Source organism: Sander vitreus, chromosome 5 (genome assembly GCF_031162955.1).
Source record: "Sander vitreus isolate 19-12246 chromosome 5, sanVit1, whole genome shotgun sequence".
NCBI lineage: Eukaryota > Metazoa > Chordata > Actinopteri > Perciformes > Percidae > Sander > Sander vitreus.
In genome coordinates this window covers 355,365-382,500 of record NC_135859.1, presented here as the reverse complement: position 1 = coordinate 382,500, position 27,136 = coordinate 355,365, and the positions used below count along the sequence as shown (strand labels likewise).

Below are 27,136 nucleotides of genomic sequence, written 5' to 3'. Positions count from 1 at the left end.
GGCTCTGGCTGCTCCTCCCTTCTTCCTGGCCAGGTGTCGGGGCGGCTGCTCTGCAGCTGGAGTCAGAGTCAGGGAGATGCTCGGGCCTTTAGGGGCCACCTTTGGTTTGGTGATGTGGATCACAGGCCTGAAACAGCAGGATATGGAACATGTGTCCACCTTTATATTTGTATTGCATATACACCAGTGTCTTTCACATTCTTCACTTGCTAACTTTGTTTCTTATCTGTTCACTCATTGTGCGGTCACTGTGATCTTTTTCTGCAGCAGTGGTGAAGAAACCACAGAAAGTCAGCAGCCATCATAGCTACATCTAACATCAGGTCAGACTCTTTTAAAAAAAGCACACTAGAATATGCAAATGAACAAATCTTGCAGCACTCTTCGCTTGTTGTCAAGACACTGCAGGGGGCCGTGGCACCCACTAAATATGCCACAAGCCAAAACAGGATTCATTCCTAACCCTAGCACCCAATCTGCACCCGCCATGCCTGTTGCTTCCTGTCAAAATGTTTTACAATTCTATATGACAGTATGGATTGAGAAGGGACATAATATGTTGCTTTGTGGTTATTCGTGTTGGTAACTGGTTGGTTAACTTTTACTTTGGCTTCCTATGACAGCCCCCACATTCCCTCTATACCTCAACCCATACAGTATTATAATAGTTTAATTTATTTAATTTATATAAGAACTTACGCTTTGAGCTCGTGCTCACTGTCCAGGTCTTGGTCCTGTGTGATAACGGGGCCTGCTTGGGCCACCTCGTCCTCATCACTGGTCAGAGTGATGTCTTTACTGAGGGGCAGGGTCCTGGGCTGGGGGAGACCGGGCTCCGTGTCATCAGGATCCAGCTCGTCCTGGAAACCAGACACCATGGGGTTTCCTCGGCTCTCCCCATCACTGGGACAGAGACAAGACAGGAAAGAGCTCTTTTTTACCTTCACTCATTGAGAGCGAGGCTGCTACAGTGTTAGGCTGGTTAAATAGAGCTCGGTTTATCAGCCAGGTTAAGGCTGATTTCAAAGTGAATGTAAAAATGGTCTAATGTAGGACCTGATTGTTAAAGCTCTGACCTGTCGCTGTCCATAGCCGCTGCACGCTGAGGCGGCTTGGTCCGGGGGGGCAGGCTGTCCTCCAGGAAGCTTTTATCCAGTCTCTCATCGGGCATAAAATCATCCACACTCTGAACCTTAGCAGGACACACTGATGCAGGCGGCTCGTCTGGGGAGAACATACAGCCCAATTTATGTGATAACCTTCAAATAAATTCACTTTATTGAAACCAAATGAAAACGTGACATCACAACACCAGCCAGGTTTATTTATGGCTGAATAATTCATATAAAAAGGTGATCTCAAAAATTATTGTTTACTTTAACACAATTTTGATCAACAAACTATAGCTATTGGCTAACTGCTTACTGTTTTTTGTTCATGTCTGCCAGTCAAGCATCAAGAGCTTCTTTAATTCATCAGATTATATCAAACATTTCAGTTAATCTAGTCAAAACCAATAATTTTGTAATTTTAGTCAAACTGATTTCACATAAAATTTGATCTTTTCATTTAAAAACACAAGCGAAATGATTAGAAATCTAGCTTTGCAGTTTCTCCGAGTCCTCCTAACTGTTCTCATTAGTAATGCGCTGGTCAGTTGCACCCCCCGGCTGTTAAAAGAGCCAATGCACACCGCCCAACATGCAAAAACACCCGAACCATAGAGACATAAACTTTATGCAGTGTAGTAGCACAACTGTCAGGACTGAGCCAAAGACCGAGACAGACAGACAGTTTTCCTTATGTCCACTGACCTTACTGCTATTGACTATACCACTGAGAGCAGAGCCTACCTAACCGTGGATTTACAACAGATCAGAGCGGAGTTGGGGCCCTTGGTTGGTTCTTACGCTTATCTCCACACTTTCATGCATGCACTCACAAAGCAGTGCAATTAAATACCTGCTGGCACACGCTGAATGCATGATGATGGCTTGGTCTTGATCTTGCTCTGTTTCTAATTGTGTGACAATGTGGAGGTCCACCATAGCAATTATATAAATCAAACTGTTGTAATAGAGTCTTGCTGTCTTCTCTGCTGCATGATGAAACAATTAATTTCAAAATAAAGACACAGCAGTGTTTTAAATGTATACTGCACCAAATAATCAGCACTGTACGGATGAATTCATGGATGACATGTTTTGCGTTAGCCTTCTGGAACCTGTCTGATGTGCTTCCTATAGACTTGTCCAGAGTGTAAGCTACAGTGTCAGAGTGAGGATGTGAGTATCATCAATGGTTGCGGACAATGTGCACACAACTACAGAGGAGTTGGCATGTGGACTGATGCAGAGTCTTTTACTGCTTCAGTAATGTGTAAAAGAGACTCACCTGGTGCAGAAGAAGGAGCCTCAGAGGCAGGAGTTGATCCGAACCAGCGGGACATGAAGCCACGTTTCTGGGGGCCCAGCGCTCCAGATGCAGCCGAGGCCTGTACGTGTTCGGGCGACTGGGCCGATGGCTTCAACTCAACAGTGGGAGAAGCTGCCCCGCAAGCCGCTGCCGGCGGAGGTGGAGGGGAGGAGGTGGACACAGACGGTGACTGTGGGAGCATCTGGGAGGGGATTGGGGGCTGAGGGGTGCTGGGGCTGGAGCTGCCTGTGGAGGCTCCACTTGGAGGGACGATGGGGGACTGGGAGCCAGAGGAGGGACTCTGACCATTAGCTGGACCAGGAGAGCCATAGCCCTTACTGCGAGACTCAAGGTTCTCCAGGAAACTGCAAGAATCACAACAGGGCTGGTTAATAAACCACGATTCACCTGCAATAGTATCTGAGGCTACAAACTCAGTGCAGGGCCAGAGCAGCTCAGCGAAGGGCCTGCAGAGAGAAAGTACTATTGGATTTTTGAGGGGAAAAAAATTACATTATTAAAGTAAGAAGGGCACAGTATTTCATACAGGGGTGTAAAATTCAACAGTCAGATGGAAGCACAGCTAGTCTATAGTGTGTTCCCAGAGAGGACATGTGCAAAAGTTTGCTTCATGTTTCTGGTGCTTGCAGCATACTATCGGCTGTGCACCAGAAACTTGTGGAAGACAAAACTTTTGCTAATGCCCCTCTAGGGGCTCTTTGCAACAGTGCACTGGCAGAGAGAAAAAAAAAAGCAGACCGTACATCTCATAGTTCTGATCTTCAGTCTCCTGCTGCACAGACAGCTCCTCCAGGGTGGCGTCCATGTCCAGCTGGTTTGTCTCCAGCTGCCTCAGGAGGGTCTCCCTCTGTGTACACACACACACACACACACACACACACACACACACACACACACACACACACATCTCAGATTAAGCCTTCTTCATATACATGCTGTGTAAAACATGAACAAAAAGTACAGAATGGACAAACTAAATATTTATGACAACAATAATGACAAAGTAAAAAGAACCTGTAGCTGCAGGAAGGGGATGTTGAAAAACCTGTGCAGATATTTCAAGCCAAAGCCATTCTTCATTGAGGACTCGGCATAGTGGATGTAAGATGCTCCCATTGGTCTGTAAAACAAAAGTATTACTGGTTATTCTTCATGACAGTTTCTAACATATGCAGTATATTTGACAGTAACCCTGTTCAATATATTGAGGTCAAGATTATAAACATGTTAAAGCTGCATTAATTACCACTTATTACAGTTTCTGTGTTAGCAAACCATTGTCTTTAATCACATCCAGCAGATTGAGCACTCATTGTTAAATGTTCAACAGCAATTTATTTTCTGTTTAAATTCTGCATACATAGAAAATCATACCTATTCCTAGTAGTTAAATTCTTCATTTTTATAAATAACCTGATTACGCACATTTTGTGTGTCTGAAGTATAATACGCCATGGTACACTGAGTTATGGACTCCCTTTTGTAGCTGACCTTCAGATTTTGAGACTGAACTAAGGCATGGGCCATCAACTTCCCCAAACTTATTCTCTTCTGAATACTAAACAAATTATTGCTGATTGTTGCTTGGGCTGGTGTTTCCTCTTTTCCACTGGCAAAGAGGTTTCTCTGAGTCATTTTGTTTTCATTTCTGTCGTTCCACAAAAACACTCACACTTGTTAGATTTCCACTTCCGCCACCTCTGACTGTGCACACGTCATCACATGTTGCAGCCTACTGGCGTGCTACAATGCTCATGCATGACATACATACATCTGATTCCACTGCTGCACCAGGTCTGAGAAATCACTTTCAAATACAAAAACCTCTACGTCATAAAATAATAAACGTAGTAGGAGTATCATTGTCCAATCACATCACTATTTACATAAAATGTTACATGGATATTAACCAGGAAGTTAAATCACATTAGTACTCAGTGGACTCCTAAACTACACCATTTATATTTCCTGTCAGCAAATATTTGAGATGCAGGCTTTTTGGATTGGATTAATTATTTTACTGGAACATATTCCTGAATAACTTGCATATTTGATAATACCATGCAGGCTTTTTCAACTTTTATTGCAATGCACACGAGACTAAAACTATTAAAATCAGAGAGGTGGTGTTGTGTTTTGGCCCGTTCTGAAGGGCTGCTATCTGTTTTACAAACCCCCAGATGTCACTGGGTTTGCTGCGTTTAAAGCCCCGGAGCTTCATCCGCCCATCACTACCATTTAGCCAAGTGCTGATCTCTACCTGTTCAGTCCAGCAATCAGGTCTCTTATATCGTCAGGGAGGATGACGCGATGCTCGCCCATGTCCCTGTGGTTCCCCAACACACACACCGGCACATGGGTGGGTACCTTGGGCAGTTCCCTCAGGATGTAGCTAAAAGTCCTGCAATTGACAAAATCCCAACACAACATTGATTGGTGGGTGGCAGTATTGGGATCAGTCAGTATGTATTTATGCCAGTCTCTCAGGCGTACATGAGAAACCTTTTAATAGTTCAGTACATACACAAAATACTTGCTGCTTAGACACTTAACCCTCAGAGGTCTAAACCATTTTCACCAATCTTTTGTCTGCTTGGTCTCCTGTGTAATAATGCTTGTGTAACCTCAACCCGGTGATGCACAGTTAAGTTCTAGACATCATTTCTTTCAGGAGAACCTGGGCCATCAGGATATGCATGCTGCAGGGATGTCACATGGATGTATGCATTGTGTGTGAATGGTTCCTGTACTAAAGCGCTTAAAGTAGTCGTTAAGACTAGAAAAGCGCTATATAAACACAGCCCATTTACATTTACAAAGTCCTTTTGGTCCTGCTGGAGCTGCTCCCCCTGCGACCCGATACCAGATAAGCGGACGAAGATGGATGAAGTCCTTTTAACGCCACTAATTTTTTTTTTTACGTGCAATTAATGCACGCACAGTCTGTGATTTCGCTTCGAAATTAGGACGCTGCAGCAGTAACATTGTGGCCAGTATTGCCAACTTGGCGACTTTCTCGCTAGATTTATTGACTTTTCAGACCCTCTTAGTGACTTATAAATATATTCAAATATATTTCTATTGTAATTCCCCTGCATGCAGTCCATGGATCCTCGGTAAAACACTAAACAGCATTGTTCTCTCCCCGTCTGTCCTTTGGCACAGCACAGGCAGTCAGTAGGGGTGGGGGGGGGGGGGTTAGCAGAGACGAGACAGCGGAACAGGAGCGGGTCTTATAAAACATCAATTAACGGGAGTTGATGGCTAGCAGAAACAAAGCTCCTTGAGCAGAAAAAGCGTCTTTTGAATGGCGAGTTAAGTTTCAAAGCCCTTCCAGATGATTCTCTCCACAAGACTAAAGTTATGCATATACTGTACCCAGAGTACGCCCAGTCTCAAACACCACTTGAGCATTCAAAACTTAAAAAATATCCCGTTTAAAGTACATTTACAACAGATACAAAATGTGTGATTAATCTCGAGTTAACTATGACACTCAGGCGATTCATTCTGAAAACTGTCCCCAACAAAGTCACTATTGCTCCAACCCCAAAAAACTCTTCTTCATCTTCACTTACCTCATAGAACCCCCAGTCCCCTCCTCCTTCTACTTTATAAAAGATAGATGACATACACTCTTCTTTTTCTACCAACCTTCTGAAATCAACTTTCCATCTCTGTACACTAACTCTTGGTTCTGTTATTCACTCACATGGCTTTTCCTACCATAGCTGCACAGACGACACCCAACCAATTCTCCCTTTTCCCCATGAATCACAGGTAGGAGCACGAATCTCAGCTGTCTGAGTGACATTGGATCCATAAACCATCTGAAACTCAACCTTAAGACCAAACTGCTTTTCCTTCCAGGGAAGGGCTCTCCCCCTCAGGACTTTACTGTCACTATCGACAACCACCCCAACTGCTAGGAACCTGGGGATACCTGGGGACACTTACTGACCAACTCTCCGTCACTGCCAACATTGCTGCAACTACCCGATCGTGTAGCTACATGCTGCATAACATCAGAAGGATACGTCCCCTTCTTACGCAGAAGGCGGCTCAGGTTCTGGTTCAGGCTCAGGCTCTAGTCATCTCACATCTAGACTACTGCAACTCCCTTCTGATTGGCCTGCCTGCATGCTCCCTCCTGATTGGCCTGCCTGCATGTGCCATCCGGCCCCTGCAGCTCATTCAGAACGCAGCAGCTCAACTTGTCTTCAGCCTCCCCAAGTTCTCTCACACTATACCGCTCCTCCGCTCTCTTCACTGGTCAGATCAGTTGGCTGCCTGCATCCGCTTCAAGACACTAGTACTTGCATACAGGGCCATGAACGGATCAGGCCCAGCTTACATCCAGGACATGGTCAAACCCTGTACCCTAACCCGCCCACTCTGCTCTGCATCAGCCAACCTGCTTGCTGCCCCCCCACAGCGAGGGAGAACTAATCACTCAACGAAATCCCGACTGTTTGCTGTCCTGGCTCCTAAATGGTGGAATGAGCTCCCTATTGACATCAGGACGGCTGAAAGACTACAAGTCTTCCACCGCAGGCTACAAACACATCTCTTCTGACTGCACCTTAGCCAAGAAGATGATGGTCAAAACAGTAATAATAATAATAATAATAATAATAATAATAATAAATTGCACTTACATGTTGCCCGTTTGTACTTTGGCTTATTTGAAGTTAATGAACTTCTATGCTATTCTGCTGTTGTGAGTTTGTACCTTCATGATTTAATGCATTGATTGGAAGTCACTTTGGGAAAAGCGACAGCTGAATGAAATGTAATGTAATGTAATATTGAGACATAGACTACCATATTGTTAATGTTGGTCTTTTAATGGGATTTGTTGACAGTTAAAATATAGTGCCAGACTTTTCCTATAAGCAGATATGCAAGACCCATAAAGTCCACCATTTTTTTTAAGGTGACAGCAGCAAGATATGCAGTTGTAAGGGTTAGGGTTAAACATCTGCAAACAATGTGTAACTAGACACACTTTTGGCATGTAATCACTCAATGAACCCAAAACTGTGCAGTTTGGTCATAAAACATTATTTTAGAGTTGCTTCATGTTAATATGTGCAGATTTAAACAAACATCAGGGGAAGCTATTAGATTGCCATACTAGTGTTTATGTGGGTCTGAATTAAGAAATAGTTCATTTGATTTGTAAAGTAATTATTTTACTCTCGTGATTTAGATCGCATTAGGAGGGTTGTTTTCTATGTATCCGTTAATTTTATTATGGGATTGAATGGTGTTTGCTTCCCGTGTGTTGTCTCTGGTTACACCAAGGCACAACAATATTTACTGTAAATACCTATTGATGCATCACGTCCCTTTTGTATAGATATTATAAAATCTCCATCTATTCCCTCAGACGTGATGTCTAAAATAGCCATGTTGAAATGTCTGTGAAGGTTTTTGCCTTTGAAGCTGCCATCCAGCCGTGGCAGCTCTCGGCTGAAACCTAATCTGCCCATGCATATTGTAGCATCAGAGCTCAGTGTCAGACAGACGACTCTTACCACTGCTTGGTAATGTCAAACATCATGATGACTCCATTACAGTTCTTGTACACGTCCAGAAACTCTGCATCCAGGGCCACCTCATCGGACTACAACACACATATTAGACACATGTATTAATACCTCTTCCTCTGGCCTGCTCCATCACTGACCCACATACTATCAATAAGCCATGCGTTTCCTAAACACATGACAATCATGTGATAATCACCTCTTGGGGCTCATTCTCCAGTTTCAAATTCTCTCCGCGTCTTTTGCCTTTGCCTGAAAGAAAAAGAAATCACAAGTTTAGACGAGCTGAAAAGAAAGAAATATCACAACCTTAGTTTGTTGCTTTATGTTAGATTATGTTGAGTAAAACAAGCAGATAGCACAGCCGCTTTTTTTAAGGAAAAGCATCTTACAGCCTAATTTTAACACACATTATGCTTCAAATACACAGTGCTGGAATGAAGTCATGGTTCACACGGTGCAGACGCTCAGCTCAGGCTCTAGCTATACAGAAAAGCAGAAAACCCAGCCAAACTCAGAAATGGAGCCAGCAAAGCTGGGAACAGTCAAACCTTGAGAATATTGACATTCAGATAAGAGGGAAACGAGACGGGACAAACCCACAGCACACAAGCAAGCTCATTTTCTACATAGTGGCGCTCACCTATACCTTCAGGAAGAGGATATTTTTGGCCTGAGATGAGTGCAAGAGAGGTGCAAAAAAGACAACATCAACACTGAGAAACACAGAAAAACAAACAAAAGCTACAATGCGTCTATTTGTTGTCATGAAATACCGTAGCAGGTTGACAGCAATAGATAGAAGAAGGTACAGTATAACTTCTTAGAGCCTGAGTGGAAAGTCTGCTTCTTTAATGGACACGTGTGTCAACACTCACCTTTGTCTACCACGTCCCACACCTCTACCTTCACCACATCATCAGTAGCTGAGAGAAACAGAAAGGGCGTTTTCATTATTCATGTTCTTGGGCCACAGAGGGAAACGCTTCAAATGTGCAGATTCTTGAGAACTGAAAACACCTGAAGAAGTAGTGGTGGTAAAGGTGTGCTTGGTATGGGATGACTAACACAAACACAGGACACCTACTCTAAAAATTGGTTAGCTGAAGCTACATCTAAAGACACGGTCTCTCTTTTTACCTTGATATGGAGCCACTGAAATAAATCACCCAGGCACAAACAGCAGAAGTCAAATATTCACCAAAATAGAAATATGAACAAATAAAATGAGCTGAAATGTTCAGAGATGACATGAGTGGCAATGACTTACTTTTGTAGTTCCAATGGATACTTGTGGCTTGGATCTCCTGAGTGGGTAGATACTCCTCCACAAACTTCTTGCCCTGCAGTCGATGCCATAAAGTACTCTTCCCAGTGTTTCTATCTCCCCGGATGACTATTTTCACTTGGATGGGAAAGAGATTGCACAATAATTTTGTCAGTTCAATAATTTAACTGAGAAGCTACATTTAATTTTACTTTTATACAGACATATTTGACTGCAGAAGCCTGTTCACCGGATTGGCTGCATCACTTACTATTATACTGGACCCCTTTGGCGAAGCGTCTCTGCAAACTTTGGTTCATCGACTGCAAGCCAGCCGGAATGTTCTTGTCCCTGAGCTGCCCTGGCTCGGACCCCACCAGCTTCTTAAGCGCTGAAAACATCTTGACCAGGCTTCACCAGCTTGTACAGTAACACGTGGTAGTACAGCGGAACTCCCCTGACAATTTGTCACACAACAACTGAAGGAAAAGTGTAACCGTGTGTCCTGATGGATGGGGAAGTTAAGGGTCCATGCTTAGAAGCAAATATAATGCCAAATTAATAAATTTTGACTCTGAATTGATTCAGCAGCGGTACTCTTAAGTCTGACTAGAGGTTCTTGGCTGCCAGTCACAGGTGGAGGTAACTACTGTGTTGTTTTGAGCATCATCTGTAAAAACACAGAGGAATACAGACGTTATGATTGGGAATTAACTTCAATTCCCTGCCCAGGTGTCGGCATAATAAAAAAAGGCAGGTTTTTTTAAACACAAAAGCCCAAACCAAACCATGTCTTCATTACAAGGTATGAAGGAAACGTGCAGCCAGATCTGGTAACTTACCAGGGAAATACACTCAAACATATGATATTCTGGTTATTTCAGTCAATAAATATCAAGAAACACAGATGGAAATAACACCATTAAGACCCGATTTGATGTAGCCCCAGGTTGTGCCTCTAATTTTTGTGTCAATACATTCGAAGCATCCATGTTTCCACAAAATAATTAGAGAGCTCAAACACTCTTTGAACCCTCTGGATGAAACAATATTCCATCTGCTGCACGAAAATAAATAAATAAAAGAATTCACCAGAGTCGTGCCACAGTTTATTTAGCCTGATATGACATGTCTGTGCTCAATGTGTACAACGTGAAAAAAGATTAGAAAGTTGTATTATCAGTTACATGTGTGTATATTGATGTTTCATTGTATTAGAGCCAAAACAATTAGTCGATTATAGGAGAAATATTAGGGCCTTACAGCTGCTCCATGTCACTATAAAATCCTGCTTATATGGCTCAGATTGCTCATGCTTACACGGTCTACTTGCATTTATGTCGCTGAAGAACCTCCTACTGAACCACTCTGTAAAATATGTCCTGTCCTGGTTGTCCATCAGTGTTTTTGGGCTTTGTGCAGGAATCCTGGCTGCAAACCATATTCCCTGTAAGGAGCTGTCAGTGTCCCAGGTGGTGTTACATTATATTAGAAGAGAAATATTAGTGATACATAATTGAGGCCTTACAGCTGCCCCTTGAAGTCCTAAAGGGAGCTGCTGTCCCAGGTCATTCCCCTGTGGCTGTGGGGATGTGTCTGCAGCTGGCATCAGTGCAGAGGGGGTCTTTGTTCATCTCAATACTGTCCGGAACGTTAAATAACATCACAGTGACTCAGTAGCATTAGCTGCCTAGGCTGTTAGCTCTTAAAACTGGGATTCTAGGTTGTTTATGCGATTATGCTTAAAATATTAAAGCCATATACTCTAATGGGTATGCAAGGGTTCAAACAGTGGTGAGGAGGCCCGCAGTTTGTAACCTACCCTGGCTGAAAGGTAACGCTATCCTTAGCTATCCTGTCGACATCAGCTAGCTTAGCTTTTCCCCCATTAAACGGCAGCTAGACTGGATGTTTTCTTTCAACTGACAGCCAGCAGCTACACATACTCACGGTTATTTAATAAGATAAGAGACTGCAGTCCCGACATGTTTGTCCCAAAGCGTCTGTCAGTCCTCCATCCCAACAGAGACACAGCAGCAGCAGCGACATTCCTTCGCAAAGAGAGGAGCTACAGTCTACGGCAGCTACAGCACAGTGCCAGCGTCACGGAGCAACGTCAAGGAGCAGCGGCGTCAAGCGTGCGACACACATGTACAACTTCCTTTATAACTTTCAAAATAAAGCTTATGTTTTTTTGTTCATGAGAACATTGAAAAATACATATGACAACCGGGAAGTTCATTCTTGAGCTTGAAAACAGCAGATGGGAGAGCAATCTCACCTCAAGGTCCATTCAGTAGCTTATTTCCATTATGTGTGTGTGTGTGTGTGTGTGTGTGTGTGTGTGTGTGTGTGTGTGTGTGTGTGTGTGTGTGTGTGTGTGTGTGTGTGTGTGTGTGTGTGTGTGTGTGTGTGTGTGTGTGTGTCTGTGTGTGTGTGTGTGTGTGTGTGTGTGTAATATCTGTACGTAGTCAAATGTTACCTTGCTTGTTGTCCTGTTTTAGCTGTATGTCTATTTCTGTGTATGTACTGTGAGAGCAACAAAAAGTTTCCTGTATGTGTTCACACGTACTTGACCATTAAAACTGATTCTGAATCTCAGCTGTTGGAGAGATGGATGAGAAATCCTAAAAGCTCTCAAGAGTAAATGAAAATGTGAACATCTGTATTTCCATAACACACTGAACTCCATGTGATGAACTGCATTGTGGTGAAAAGCAGTAACATATTTTCTCTGGCTTCGTTTACTGATTTTGATATCGGCCGTATGGATGATTCTTCGCTACATGGTGACTGATTCTGCACATCCTAAAACTGATGAATACAAACATCCCTTCTTTTTTATTGACAAAATGTATCATACAAATAATCAGGTAAACAGCAATAGCACATAAACATCAAGACTAATTCTTACAAATACATATCAAAACGAAAAAATACAAAAGAAAATACATTAGATCAAAAATATAAATAAAAAAGAGGTAAATCAACATGAAATCATATTTAGTCAGAGGTTTCAGGGGGGAAAAGCTCTAGTTTCCACAAGTTTAATACTTTTGTTGTTGTTTAACAATCTAAGTGACTTGAGTAGAGATTTTAGTTCTATGAGAAAAGGTAAAAAAAATTAAGAAGTCAGAGAATTTCTGCTTGTGGATATACAATTTGGCATATAGAATAATGACTTTACTTAAATATTCAAGAGAGCCATTTCCTGACTTATCATAGAAACAGATAATATCTTTAAGGTTAAAAGAGTAGAGAACGTTAGACAAAGTTAGCGGGTTCAAAAAAGTAAGACTCCAAATCTGTCCAAAATCTTTTGGATATTTGGACACCTTGCTTTTATTTTGATATCTCTGTGCTCCAGATCCCAGATCCCAGATCCCAGATCCTAGATCCCAGATCCCAGATCCTAGATCCCAGATCCTAGATCCAGGGCAGCAGCCTGCCTCCTGATAATACTCGCCTAGAATAAATGCTCTTCTCTCGGGCTGCGCCACCTAGCGGCAGACGGAGTGATTTACAACCGAAAACAGCATCCTCTGCTGTAACATCTATCACATCACATGCATGCTCTTATTTGTCAGTGCATATGTAGATCAGATATCGTTATGCGTTCATAACAGTAGCAGGAATACATATCTTATTAAATTGTCAAAAAACGATGGGTGGTGGCTGGCGACAGCTGTGTTTGCTGTCTTGAACACACCCCGCTGAGTGCCTGGTATATTGTTCAAGGGGAATAATGGCTGCACAGGAGCCGCCGTCTCCACCATCTTCCCTGGAAGGAAACAAGCCGGGCTTCCCAAAGAAAATCCTGGCCAACAACCTGGAAGACAAGCATCTGTGCAACTCGTGCCAGAAAGTGTTGAGGAGGCCCCTGCAGGCTCAGTGTGGTCACCGCTTTTGTTCCTTCTGTTTTAACAACACTGTGAGGTGAGTGCTGGCGCTGCTAGGGAGCTAGCTACAGGAGCAGTCAGAGCCTGTCACCACCAACCCTCCTTCAGATATCCCTCAATTTAATACTTCCCTGCCTATTGTTACAGGTAACGTTATGTACTACTAAGACACGTTACGATATATACATTGCAAAGACCCAATGCAAAATTCGGCTGTAAGGCAAATCACCAATCACCACTTGATCTTAATAAAATCGAAACTTATGTGACGGGTTGGTCAGGTGTCCTGGTAGTCTTTTCCTGCTAAGCGCTGTTGTGGCTGGACCGAGGAGCACTGTGATGTCGAAGAGTTTTAACTTGACAGTGTATTGTATTAAAGTAATATATATGCCGAATTTACTAGAAGATCCGCCGACAACTGTTACAATCTTTACAGTATACTCCACTCAGTATGTATCTTTGTCAAGCGAGCCAAAGTTAAAATGGGCAGTTTCTGATCGGAGTTTAGGTGACCTTTATCCATATGGTAGATAATGTGACCTGACAAGGGTCTATCCCATGTACTACCCATGTACTTTTCAATAGTTAGTTTGTCTATATTAGACAATATGACAGCAGTAGGAACAATAGTACGACTGGTGTTCTTTCTTTTTTATTAGTATCATGAAACAGAAACAAGAATACATAAACAAAATCCATAGGCCTATATTATTTTTCTTATTTGGACCATAGACTGTATTTGGACTAACGGAGCAGTTAGACGTCAAACTTGGTTGTGAGATCATTGATTTTCGTGTGTGTGTCAGTGCCATTTTTTCATTTTCAGATTTAGTTGTATTTTAGATCCGTAATGTTTTCTGCCCTCAATCAGAACCACATAAAACTGTGACTCTAAATAATTAATATTGGTGATGATGACTAGCAGTAGTAAAGCATGTGACTACAATAGTACATATGAAATAAATAACTAAACTGAACTCAGTACATATGGCAGGTTGTAATATTATAATATTCTATTGCAACATGTTATTCTTTTCTTATCACATTTGTCACAGCCGACTGTGTCTTTTTGTGTTGTCAATATACATGTAAACAATACACAACTTGTGGCTTTACCACATATTCTATGAAGTTTAGATAATAAAGCTAGTGCCTCGAGCTTCTGCAATATCTTTAATAAAATGACATGTTAGACTATAGTATGTGTGTACGATGTCAGCCAATGATTATTAATACAAATGTCAGAAGTCACTTTTTCCTACAGCCGCAATGACATATTCAAATGACTAGTTTTTTTTAAAGACATTTAATTTTGTAAATATTGTAAATACCAGTAACTATTTGTCCATTTTGCTTGAAAAATGACTAAACTAATTCATCCAAAAACAGCAGTAGCGAATCAACTAATTGCTAATGAAGTAATCATGTCAGCTCTGAGTAAATGATCTCAACTCAAGCTCCGCTGACCAGCTGTATTCAAACCTTCATCTCACGGAGCTGGGAGCGTCTCTGGTTGAAGACCATGAGAAGCAGCTGAAAGCTCATTGGGAAACCTTGAGTTGAGATGTTTTTGTCCTGATCCCAGAGTTAACAGTGAACTGGGTGGACTTTAACAGCATTGTAGATGTGGTAGTTTAACATTATATGTAGGATACTTCTGTAATATTTGCTTCTCCTCCCTTCAAGCTCTGGACCACAGAAATGCAGTGCGTGCATCAAAGAAGACTTGTTTGAGGAACCCACCTCCATTCTCAAGCAAGGCGGTGTAAGTGCATCTTTTTCCCTTCGCAGTGACATTAAATACTGCATTAGGAAGTTCCCTCGTCTGTTAACATAATGCCGAGTCTGTCAGTAGGACTGTAGTCAGCCCTGGTCTGGTATCTTTGGGTTGCAGGTGATGAAAGCCAACATTAGTGTGGATGTAACAGCCCTGTATAGACAGCACTGTCATGTCATAGGGCTGGGCGATATATGGATATTATATCCATATTGTGATACGAGACTAGATATCGTCTTAGATTTCGTATATCGTTATACAGTGGCACTCATAAGTTTATGAACCCATGCTAAAGTTGACTAAAAAGAGGAATAAAAAAATCGTCTTTAGGAAATTGATCTTAATGCCTTAATTAAAAAAATTAGGAAAAATCCAACCTTTAAGGACACCAATTATCTTTGTGAATGAATAATGTATCGTAAATAAATAAATGTTCTTCCTTAAAATACAGGGGGCATAAGTCAGTACACCCCTATGTTAGATTCCCATAGAGGCAGGCAGAGTTTTATTTTGAAAGGCCAGTTATTTCATGGATCCAGGATACTATGATCCTGATAAAGTTCCCTTGGCCCCCCCATCATCACATACCCTTCACCATACCCCCCCATCATCATATACCCTTCACCATACCCCCCCATCATCACATACCCTTCACCATACCCCCCCATCATCACATACCCTTCACCATACCCCCCCATCATCACATACCCTTCACCATACCCCCCCATCATCACATACCCTTCACCATACCCCCCCATCATCACATACCCTTCACCATTCGCATCTCGCTGCATTACAGTAAAGTGATGTCATTTTCTGAACTTACCAGACTGTTCTAGCTGTTCTATTATTTACCTTTACCCCAGCACCAATTCTCCACGTTTCTCCACACAGGCTTTCCCTGACAATGCAGCTCGGAGGGAAGTGGAGGCCTTGGCAGCGGTCTGTCCCAATGAGGGATGCATGTGGACGGGAACCATCAAAGAGTTTGAGGTGTGCACTAATGCAAAGCATGCAGGGAAATAAACACCTGCTCCCAGTCACATGTCCATTTTAATTTTGACCGTGGCTGTTATTCTTATTTGTTTTTTATTAAAGCTTTAGTTAATATTAACCAGGTAAATCCCATTGGGATTACAAAATTCCCTTTTTCAAGGGAGCCCTGGCCAAGATAGCAGCAATACAACATAGAGTACATGCAAACATTAAGAACATTTATTAATGTTGCCATTTATTGGGACCTCTGCCCTCCCAACACCCTTCAGTTGCTTCCTGTTTTATCATCTCTGATCCCATGTTGAGAGAAGTTCTACATTCACATCATGACTCAGTGCTGCGCTATGTTACTGCTCAAAAAGTTTTCCTGGAGCAGTAATTGAGGTGAAGCCCTGTACAGTGACGTTGCTGCTGTAACAATTTGCATGTAAAATGATCCGGTACACTTTATTCATAATCCTCAAAATGAAATGACACTGTTCATGGTCAGCATTTTTCTTCAAGGTATTTACATCCAGTGATTTTCTCTGTATATAGTAGATCTTTTGGTAGTGGCGGAGTCAGATTGCAGAGCAAGCACGAGCGATCCGTCCATGATATCAGCCTCAGTGTTTACGGTTCCCTCTCTTTACCAGAGCTGGACTAAGTTACTGCTAATGTACACCTAGTCTATTTCGATGACATTTCATTTCCGGGATTGCTCCGGTGACGCACGAAATTCCTCCTGATGTCCCTCATTTGGGCCGAATGTCCGTCCCCTTCCTCTGTCTCTGTGTTGGCGTTCTAACCTCTGGTGGATTTGTGAGGACTATGGTTAACTGCTCCTCAGATCTCTGCAGGGTAAATCCAGACAGCTAGCTAGACTATCTGTCCAATCTGAGTTTTCTGTTGCACGACTAAAACTACTTTTGAACGTACACATGTTCCACCAAAACAAGTTCCTTCCTGAGACTATTTAGCAGAGGCACCGTGGCTCCGTCCGGAGCTTGGCGCCGCCCAAGATGATTGTGATTGGATTAAAGAAATGCCCAGTGCTTAATTTGTAAAGTGGGAGGTCCCGGAGCGCAGAGGGGGGGGTGGATCCGGCGACTTAAAACGCGGGTTGGAGGTAACTAAACAAAAAACAAAATGACACTGCCTACGTAGCTTCTCTGACTAAAAAAACCTAAACAACGCTGTGTGGACATCAGGGCGATGTTTTTATTTCAGAACATGCACTGCATCGGTGAGAAATGTAAAAAAAAAAAAAATACACTGCAACAATCGTTTTCACAAGCAGCAATTATCCATCGGACTATTAAATGAACCAAAAAACCCACCGTGGTCTCCACATTCTTGATCGACAGTAACAGGCGTTGCTTGTTTGGGATCTGACTGGCAGCGTATTTGAACAAGTTCAGCAAACGTTGTTGTCTTTTGGACATTTTTCCCCTGAGTGAAACGAGGCTAACAGCAATCTCAACTCATCAGTCACTTGAAGTGCAGCGCTGCGCTGTTGAAGTCCCGTCCCTCTCCCCCCTCCATCCCTCTCCTCCCTCCGTCCCTCTCCCCCTCTGTCTCCCCTTCCCCGCCGTCCCTCTCCCCCCCTCTGTCTCCCCTCCCTCCCTCTGTCCCCCCTCCCCCCTCTGTCTCCCTTCCCCCGCCGTCCCTCTCCTCCCTGTCTCCCCCTTCCCCCGCCGTCCCTCTCCCCCTCTGTCTCCCCCTTTCCCCCACCGTCCCTCTCCCCCCTGTCTCCTCCTCTCTCTGTCCCTCTCCCCCCTCTGTCTTACCCTGAAAACACAAACAGTCATTTATGTTTTTCATTTAGGTGATTCATTTTTCATGGTGACACAGGAGGTGCCGGATCCAATAAAAAAGGTTCCGGATCCAACGTTGGAGTTGCCGGAACATGTTGATCAGTGGATCAGTTTTTAAATATTGCAGGTGTATATTTATACTTATAACTTCATCATTGAAACCTATACATTTCCTTAAATACCTAAAGAAGTGACATTTCTGCTTCACGTCATCACCTTGTCGATGCTGTTTGTGAAAGTCTTGACTTTAATAAAAGTCTGTGAAAATAAGCTGGCAGCTTGTTATGCTGAACTCTGTAAAGAACCAGCAGGACTTTATCTTATCCGTGTTGTCTATTTCGAGGCAAGTCTCTAAGTGTGGGCTACATCCCTACATGTGGTGGAAAGCATCAAGCCAAAGGTCCACCACAGGTCATTAAAAGATGAGTGAACATAATTAAAATGTTAAGTCTTTTTGGTGGTCCCCTGCAGGCCAGCCACGAGGGCCACTGTGACTTCATGATCATCCTGTGTCCCTCCTGCAAAGAGCTGATGAGAGCCAACGAGCAGGAGCGCCACAACGAGAGGGAGTGTCCAGAAAGGACGCTCAACTGCAAATACTGCAAAGAACCCTTCCTGCTGAAGAACATCAAGGTCCAGCCAACACTGTCCAAGTATTTCTCTGACAGCACTTTGTTTAGGGAGTTGTAGTTTCAGACAAAAATAGTATTTTAAAGGTATAGTAAGCAATGTTAATCCAATACACTTTTTGTCAAATTCAGTGAATATCTCTTCACGGTCACTTAGCTCTATTTTCTGTGTGCGCTGAAAACAAATCCAATGTTATTACACAGCCCTGGCTAACAAACATGCTGTAGCCCACAGTGTAACTCACAGGGCTCTATCTCGCACCCGGCACAGCGCGGTGCAAAGCCTGACGCAAGTGTCTTTGCTAGTTTAAGACCGACCCAGTTGTCAGTTTCCCGTCCAGCGCCCACGTCGTTTAAATAACAAATGCACCTGCACCCATCTGTGGCCCATCGGCGTGCTGGTCTTACAGGGAGGTGTGTTCAGGTGCATTCTGGGCGTGCTGGTCTTACAGGGAGGTGTGTTCAGGTGCATTCTGGGCATGCTGGTCTTACAGGGAGGTGTGCTCAGGTGCATTCTGGGAGTATTGCTATCTTGAGGCAGTGGGAAGTGATGGCACCATTGACCAACAAAAACCTGGTCTAAAGTCAATAACGCAGCATCTCATTGTTATTTTAACAGAGCATTAGTAAAATGCTCCTAGGCTCGTGCACAGTACGTGCACACTATGCTTGTTACACACACAGGGACGCACAGCAGCACACACACATGCAGAAGGTTACAAATAAAAATATTACAGTGCAAATCCTCCATCATAACAGCAATGCTCCAAGGTCCAAACGCGCCTGGCTTTTAGAGGGAATGGGAGATGATCTCTGATTGGTTGATTGCATGTTACGCCCAAAACACACCTCTGACTAATGAAGACACTAATACAACCCTTTTGAACCATGCGCCCGGTGCACGGACACTTTTTTCCGTCATCAAACTAGCAAAAGTGGATTTGGACACGCCCTAAACGAACCTGCACCAGGCGCTTCACGCCGTGCACTTAGATCGTTAAAATAGGGCCCACAGAATCCATGGCAACATTACTTCCTGTTTACATCCCACAAAGCCCCCATATTACAGACCTGTTCGTAAACTTCATCATGGAAAAGCATGCATTCATTAATGTAGTACTTCATGAGGTCACTACATTTACACAAAACACAGAGTAATACTGCAGATGCATTTTATAGTTGCTTTATTCACAACAAAATAAGGCAATTAGTAATGCCTGAGAATAATGCTCACCCAAGTAGGATATTTATTAATTTAACTTTATACTAACTTCTAAGTGTCTGAACACAAGAAATGTCTTGACATTTTGATTTTATTTGAGGGGTCACAAAGATTGGGGCATATGCCACCATTAATCATATCTTCTTTAACATTAAAGATGGAGCAGGTCAGCACTTCATTTGAAGGGCCACAAACATGATGAAGTCATGAAGAAGTCATGTTTAGTTAATGATTACAACATTACAACTCAGTTTGTTCAGCCTGTCACTTTAACTACAGATTTACTGATGAAGAAGACATGAACATCATTAATAAATCAGAAATCATGATGATTAAACACCTTAATTGATGCATTAATTAACATATTGTTCCTGCATCAAGTCATGCATGAGATACTATTAATCATGGTACATTACTGATAGTTCATGAAGTACTACATGAATGTATGCATGAATCCATGATAATTCATTGACCATTATTATAAAGTGTTACCAAATGATCTTTTAACTTGTATACCATTATAACATATGTTTAGTACAATAGTTGTAAAAAAGATGGTGTGATATCTCACTGATGCCAGCATCTCTTCTTGTGAACTCCATTACATAGTCTCTTTGTTTTTTCAGGCTCATGATGAAATCTGTCCAAAGTACCCGATGATTTGTGAAGGTTGTGCAAAGAAAAAGATCCCCAGAGAAAAGGTATGCCAGAAATGTCTTTTCAAGTGATTTCTCATAATTCTGTTGGAGTGATCTCATTTACCATTTAGCCAGGGATCAAATTCTACAACCTCTTCTGTAGATCATTAGCTTCTTTCATGTTTTGTTTTGCAGTATGTGGACCATATTAAGTTCTGCAGTAAATTTAAAGCACCATGCAGATTTCATGTTGTTGGCTGCGATACGTCTGTAAGTAGACATTTTTGTCCTAATTTGCTGTATGTGTAACAATGTAACAACTAACAACTGGGTCATGTAATGATGTGGCAAATTTCAACAAGATCTCCTGCTTATCACTTACACATCAATGACTTTACTAAAACACCATCATTATTCCAATATAAGAGAAATGAAATGATATTTTGTTGATAAGACATTATTACATTTAGAACAATATAAAAAAAAATATTTTCTTTAGTGTGCAAAGGTATTACAGAATATATTTTCATCAAAAGACTAAAACTTGGTCAACATTAGGTGTTAGAAGGCATGTGGAACACTCATGTTTTCAACAGTCAGTGACACACACACACACACACACACACACCAGAATTGGGGGATCTGTGTCCGGCAATATCTGTAATCTCCATATTGTAAATTGCCCATAGCTGTAGACACTTTTCCTCGGCTCTTTGCGGCCCATTTCAGAAGCCCACTCCCTTCTCCAACAGATTTCCAGCTGTGCCATATGTTTGACCTTACTGTACTCTTGAATGGTCCTTTTCATCAACATTATTTTGGAATGTCTTTTTCTCTCCATCTCTTCTGACAGGAAGGTGATTGATATATAGGTGTATTCAACATAACATCAATTACACTCCGTCATTACATGTAGCTGGTCTCCACTCAACTTAATACTTAATATGTGACTTCCAAACATATGTCCCAGTAAAGGGTATCAATACTGCTCAATATTATTTGTATTCACAGTATGAGATCACTTTGACGTCAAAGCATTTTTTCTGTTGTTCTGGTGTCAATGTGGTTAACCGATAAAGCATGAACAATTTATGAATTCTTTGTATATTTCCATTATTAGCTCCATGATTTCTTTGCTGTATGCTTTTCTTCTTCTGTGGCACAACTCCACACATCACCATTCCCGTTGACATGTCTGTGTGTATGTAAAGGATGACGGTTGCGCCTGTGTTCCTAACATGTCTCTGTTGTGTCTTTCTTTGAGTGGAGGTGGAGAAAGAGAGGATCCATGACCATGAGCGCCAGTGTTCCTATGAACACCTCAACCTGCTGCTGCATTTCATCATGGGCATCAAGGTGAGCCTGGAGAGCGTGCAGCCCCAGAGCCTGGAGGTGGCGGGCCAGCGGCTGCAGGAGCTGCACCAGTCCCTCAGGGAGCTGGAGCTGAAGATGAGCCAGCTGGGCCGTGGCGCTGCACCTCCCGTGCAGGGAGCCGGCGCCCCCACCCTGGTCACCTCCTTCACGCCGCTGCCCAGCGCCGCCGCCGCCGCCCTGGAGCTGCAGCTGCACAGCGAGAAGACCAAGGTGGCCGACCTGAGCCGGCGCTGCCAGGAGCTGGAGCTCAAAGTCGGCACGTTCGAGAACATTGTCTGCGTGCTCAACCGAGAGATGGAGCGCTCCTGCACCACCATGGAGGCCTACAACCGCCAGCACCGGCTGGACCAGGACAAGATCGAGATCCTCAACAACAAGGTGACAACATGACACATGTTTGCCACCAGGAAGTAAAATAGGGTCACTCCATCTTTAAGTGAAAATTCTCATCACATACAATGAAGTTCAGAGTTCATAAATGATTGAACTTTCATTCTGTCGTTGCTAAAAGCTTGATCAGCTGTCTGCTCTGCATGCCTCTGCAGCACTCACATGGCTTTGGTCTCACTGAGTAACGTGTCTTGTTGCGCTGCAGGTCCGTCAGCTGGAGAGGACGGTGAGTCTGAGGGACCTGTCCATCGTGGAGATGGAAGGGAAAATGAGGGAGATGTCTGCTGCCACATACGACGGCATCTTTGTCTGGAAGATCTCTGATTTCACCAAGAAGAGGCAGGATGCCGTGGCGGGCCGCGCCCCTGCCATGTTCTCCCCTGGTAACCGCTCCATTGATGACTAACATCTGAGTTATTCTCCCGACACTTCTTGCAGTGAATAACAGACATCATTACACTGTGCTGGGGTATTGTGTTTTCCAGCCTTTTATACCAGTAAATACGGCTACAAGATGTGCTTGCGGATCTACCTGAATGGCGACGGGACGGGCCGCGGCACCCACCTGTCTCTGTTCTTCGTGGTGATGAGAGGACACAGCGACGCACTGCTCAAGTGGCCTTTCAATCAGAAGGTAACACATCCAGACATGGGAGTTAGCTCAAATCCATATATCCTGGGGTGGACAGTGACTGAGGAAAGTCCTTAGTTAAGGTACTCTACTTAAGCACAATTTTGAGGTCATTTTTATTTTCTGCTAATTTATACTTTTGCTCCACTAAATCTAAGAGGTAACTTCAGTTACTAGTTACTTTGCAGATTGATTTTAATAATACAAAATCATCAAATAAATGATGTATTGTTATATTTTAATTGATCAAAATGAGTTCCATCTTTACCAGCTGCAACATTACAGTGATGAACACATTAATGCATCAAAATTCATAATAGCATAATATAATAGACATTGTTCTGCAGAATGAATACTTTTTCACATTTTGATGCTAATACCTTGGTACTTTTAGCATTTTGAATGCAGGACTAACTTGTAACAGGGCCTTTCTACTCTGTGGTATTACTACTTTAACTGCAGTAAAAGATCAGAGTACTTCCTCCACCTCTGAACGTACAGTATGTATACACACATAACAAGCTGAACATGCTGGAACTGCTACTGTGTGGAGCTGCAGTCAGGACGGGGTTAGCCTAGCTTAGCATAAAGCGTGGAACAGTTAAACGTTCAGTACACTGGCCGTTCCCATACACAGTTAACGAAATGGACAAAGTGACGCCGTTGATTTCTACGGAGACCAGTGAAGGACATTAGAAGCTCTTTCCCGGTGATGGCTGAGCGTTACTGAGCAGCCTCCAACTGAGCTTGAAGACGTAGATGTGACGTGAGCAACCTGTCTGAAAGTTGGAAGTCTTCTGGTAGCTGTGCCAAGAGAAATCTCAATCATTCCCAATCTAGCAGAGACGGAGAGCGTAGGTATATGTAAGGAGATAACATAGACACAGGCTCATTATTGATCACTAAAATGATAGTTAACATTAGTCATTACACTTAAACAGCTGATGGAAGTCCAAACTGCCTGAGAGCTTCTCCTGTACTATACGGTAACTCCTCTACTATGAGACAGGAAGTCTCGTGGTTATGACCCAATCGTTAGCCTATTGTTATAAAAACGTCTGCTACGGAGCCATAACGTGAGCTACAAGGTAATGGAGCCTTTTATACATTGTCGTGTTTCTTTAGAAATAAACAATGGAAAAATAGAGTCTTTAAACGCTTCAGATGTAAAGGTATTCTCTGTCAAAGTGACGTCAAAATGAATGGCAGTCAATGGGATGCTAACGGAAGGTGATGGCTTGGTAGCATCAACATGGCTCCATAGGAGCTACGCTTTGTGGAGAGAGGCTTACCCCCTTGGCTGTTCCCAACCTGGCGCGCGCAAATGTGATGTCATGGGAGCGCCGTAACTGTTTCTACTCCCGCGTGGTTGTCGCGACACTAGTTGCAGTCTTCTCCTGAACAGAGGTGGCGCTAATGAGGAAAGGCTACCAACTTTGCTATTTCTACAGACTAGAAGAAGAAGAAAAAGGTAAACAACGGCAGAACTGGCAGCAGCATTGACGTCAGTGCTTGGATTTGATTGGATGAGCTACTTGGTGGATCAAGCCTTTTATTCATCATAAAAGAACTCATCTTAACCCAGGAAGTTTACCAGAGAGACCTGCAGTCACTGTGAGAGTCCTGGCATCACGTTATCGGCGAACTCGTCTATGCTTCCTGTTTCAGCTTTGTCGTGCGCGGTTGAAAAAAAAAATAGAGAGGTGCACGCCCTCTGCTCGTGCACTCAAAATCCTGGCGCGCCAGCGAGATCTACGTCATTTTGACGTCACATTGACGCATGCAAGCTTGAATGCGGCTACTGTAAAACGGCCATTAGTCTCTGGCACGCTGGTTTATTTAACCTGGAACGTTACACAAACGCAAATGGAATGTCTGTTTGTGGCTTTAAGAGAAATTAGGTGATTTTTTAAAAGAAGGCACATGTTATCCACAGAGCTACAGTATGGAGGTGTATTTCTGAACTTTGGCCAGAGGCAGGCTAGCTGTTTTACTAATAGTCTTTATGCTAAGCTAGGCTAACCACAGCCTGATTCCAGCTTTAAACAAACGTAAAAAGAGATTGCTATCGTCTCTCTAACTTCAAGAAGAAGGCAGATAATTGCATAAAATGCTCTATAGTTCTACACTAGTTACTCTATAATAGTATATCTGGACACTGTGGATTTAGATCATTTTTGCTAACTTTGTGTTTGAATGAGTTTGAAATCCCAAAGCACCATGTTGGTTATTTTACATTTAGCTTCAGATTTAGTGTCTTATTGCACTAATATTTTGTATTTATGTGATCTGCCTTTTTTTATGATCCATTACTCATGTTGAATACACTGTACCGAGCAGCTCAAAGTGTCCTGGACCTGCCTCCGTGGCTCAGCTCCAGCTGTTGGCTCAGACTGCTAACATCTGTTCGTAGGTCACCCTCATGCTGCTGGACCAGAACAACAGGGAGCACATCATCGATGCCTTCCGGCCCGACGTCTCGTCCTCGTCCTTTCAGAGGCCCGTCAGCGATATGAACATCGCCAGTGGCTGCCCGCTCTTCTGTCCGCTCTCCAAGCTGGACTCTAAGAACTCGTACATCCGCGACGACACTATCTTCATCAAGGCCATCGTAGACCTCACTGGGCTCTAGGTAAACCACACGTTTGACATGTCATAGTTGATGTTATCAGACTAATCCTTATTTCCACATCCAGCAGACACAGAGCAACATGATAGTAGACGGTGGTAGACGAGCTGATTTTCCCAAATGGGAATACAACATTTTATTCAAAATAAAAACTATTTGCACACAGAGAGATTCAATAAATATCTGTTGATATTAACCTTTTCTATTTTTGGCTTTCCTTACAGCTTTGAACCAACCTACTTTTTACAGAAAAAGAAGTGCCTGTACCTTTTTTATGTTCCTTGAGCCCACTCAGTTGTGGATGTACCGTCCTGTCAGTTTAAACCTACCAAGATGTGAACCTTTTGATTTTGTGCAGTGACTTTTTTCTTTTATTGTTGTCCTTTATAAGCCCCCCCCCGTTCCTTACTTTTTTAGGGTATGAAAATCTATGTGACTAAGAATGTTTCCCTTTGCATACATGCATACTAGTGAATGTTAGTTTTACTTTCTGTAATCATAACTTCAATGAGGTCAGAATATCTTTATCTTTTGGATCTTCATCCAAACACATCCAGCGTGTTTTTAAACCTCTCAACGATACTGAAGGCTCTCTGTGCATGAGATGTTTCAGTAGGAAAAATGCATATATATATCAAACACTGGTTCATGTTGGAGACCAGCATTTTATTCTTTATGATTTTAGGATCAATATATACGGCACATGAGCGTGTGATGCTACTGTATTGAGTTTGATGAGACGTGTGCAGCTGTGAAAACCATATCTGATTAATATATAGAAACAAATGATGGTGTGTGTTGAGACGGTTTAAAAGCATGTTGGCTGTGTGTGTAAGGGGATGCAGTCTGACCTCCGGAGGGCTCCATGTGTCCTCCCTTCTTTCCTCTTCACAGTATGTTGCTGTTGCACATTATGTACACTGCCGTTTGCATGGATGACTGTGGCCATTAGTCGGGCCCTATGTGCTGCTTCCGGCTCTGGATGGATGTTCTAAACTTGCCCTCTCTTGTAAAATGTGTTACCTGATGTGGGTGAGACTTATTTATTATTCACAGCTTGTGAACATAACAAAAGGGCTTCACACTTCATTTCCATCTGCTAAATGTCACATAAAGGCTAACAAACTGTTGCGTCTGTAGCTCGATCTGTTGACCGGCTGTGACAGAATCTTGTCTATTTGAGCCGGATGATGTTATGCTGCATCAGCGATATGGACTTCTAGGAAACGCCACACTGCCTCACTGTTACTGTAACAGAATGAACAATATGTCAATGTGATGCACGTGTGTTCAAATGACCCAGTCAAACTGAAACAGCTCAGTTTGATTTATTTACATATCTATTGAATGGATCTCTGTAAAGCCCATGTTGAGATTAAGATGAGGAACGGTGACATCAAACTGCAATCTACCTGTTGTCTGCTACGTTGTTTGGACAGTAACTGTGTGTTAGTGAACTCTTTGTACTACCGGACATTTGTTCCATTTGTATTTAGTTTTGTTTCATTAAAAGGTTTTAAGATGCCCTAAATGCAAAGAAGTGCAGTGCTTATCATTTTGTAATGTGAACATGTGCTGCAAGTGGAGAACTACTACAGCACATTGGAGCTGTGAAAAACACGGTTTGACCACATGGGGACGCACAATGCAAACAGTGTTCCTGCCACAGCAGGGGCCTTTCCCATTTCCCAGTTTGTGCATCCTCGATTCCTCTCCTCGGCTCCTCACGTCTTAGTCCCGCCCACAGGAGATTCGAGCCGAGGCAACATCCAAACGAGACATCTCTGCTTCGGAGCGTCATTAAAAAAGAGACGTCAATTAAATATGACAAGCAGCGCCACTGCATCAGCTGTCTCTTCTGTCATACGCTGCATGTTATGATCTTTGTCAGAGGAGAAGT

General features: G+C 42.9%; 2 protein-coding genes across 9 annotated transcripts in view; one reads left to right on the top strand and one right to left on the bottom strand.

The window, feature by feature from the left end:
- The window catches only part of LOC144517789 (rab-like protein 6), a 17,158-nt gene extending 5,793 nt beyond the window's left edge, over positions 1–11,365 (bottom strand). The window contains exons 1-16 of one of the 7 annotated variants that reach the window (XM_078249921.1): positions 11,206–11,365; positions 10,784–10,896; positions 9,527–9,925; positions 9,259–9,393; positions 9,129–9,143; positions 8,867–8,914; positions 8,632–8,661; positions 8,188–8,240; positions 7,977–8,065; positions 4,697–4,837; positions 3,451–3,556; positions 3,180–3,283; positions 2,395–2,780; positions 1,077–1,224; positions 700–903; positions 1–127 (exon numbers count right to left, since the gene is read on the bottom strand). The exon at positions 1–127 is cut by the window's left edge and continues 111 nt beyond it. In XM_078249921.1, coding sequence (XP_078106047.1) covers positions 1–127; positions 700–903; positions 1,077–1,224; positions 2,395–2,780; positions 3,180–3,283; positions 3,451–3,556; positions 4,697–4,837; positions 7,977–8,065; positions 8,188–8,240; positions 8,632–8,661; positions 8,867–8,914; positions 9,129–9,143; positions 9,259–9,393; positions 9,527–9,656 — 1,716 coding nt within the window. In that variant the 5' untranslated portion in view covers positions 9,657–9,925; positions 10,784–10,896; positions 11,206–11,365. The remainder of the gene's footprint in view (positions 128–699; positions 904–1,076; positions 1,225–2,394; positions 2,781–3,179; positions 3,284–3,450; positions 3,557–4,696; positions 4,838–7,976; positions 8,066–8,187; positions 8,241–8,631; positions 8,662–8,866; positions 8,915–9,128; positions 9,144–9,258; positions 9,394–9,526; positions 9,926–10,783; positions 10,897–11,205) is intronic. The other 6 variants (XM_078249920.1, XM_078249923.1, XM_078249926.1 and 3 more) reach the window with 6 other exon arrangements.
- A 1,407-nt stretch (positions 11,366–12,772) lies between these two features.
- Positions 12,773–26,842, top strand: traf2a (Tnf receptor-associated factor 2a). 2 transcript variants are annotated; one of them, XM_078249918.1, is made up of 11 exons: positions 12,773–13,191; positions 14,841–14,919; positions 15,826–15,924; positions 18,195–18,356; positions 20,201–20,275; positions 20,408–20,482; positions 21,482–21,964; positions 22,182–22,359; positions 22,462–22,610; positions 25,021–25,239; positions 25,461–26,841. In XM_078249918.1, exons 1-10 carry the CDS (start codon positions 13,001–13,003, stop codon positions 25,237–25,239), a joined length of 1,710 nt encoding a protein of 569 aa, XP_078106044.1. In that variant the 5' UTR covers positions 12,773–13,000; the 3' UTR covers positions 25,461–26,841. The 2 variants fall into 2 exon arrangements, with proteins under 2 accessions (XP_078106044.1, XP_078106045.1); XM_078249919.1 differs by lacking the exon at positions 20,408–20,482 and having other exon boundaries at positions 25,461–26,842.
- Positions 26,843–27,136: the final 294 nt, after the last annotated feature.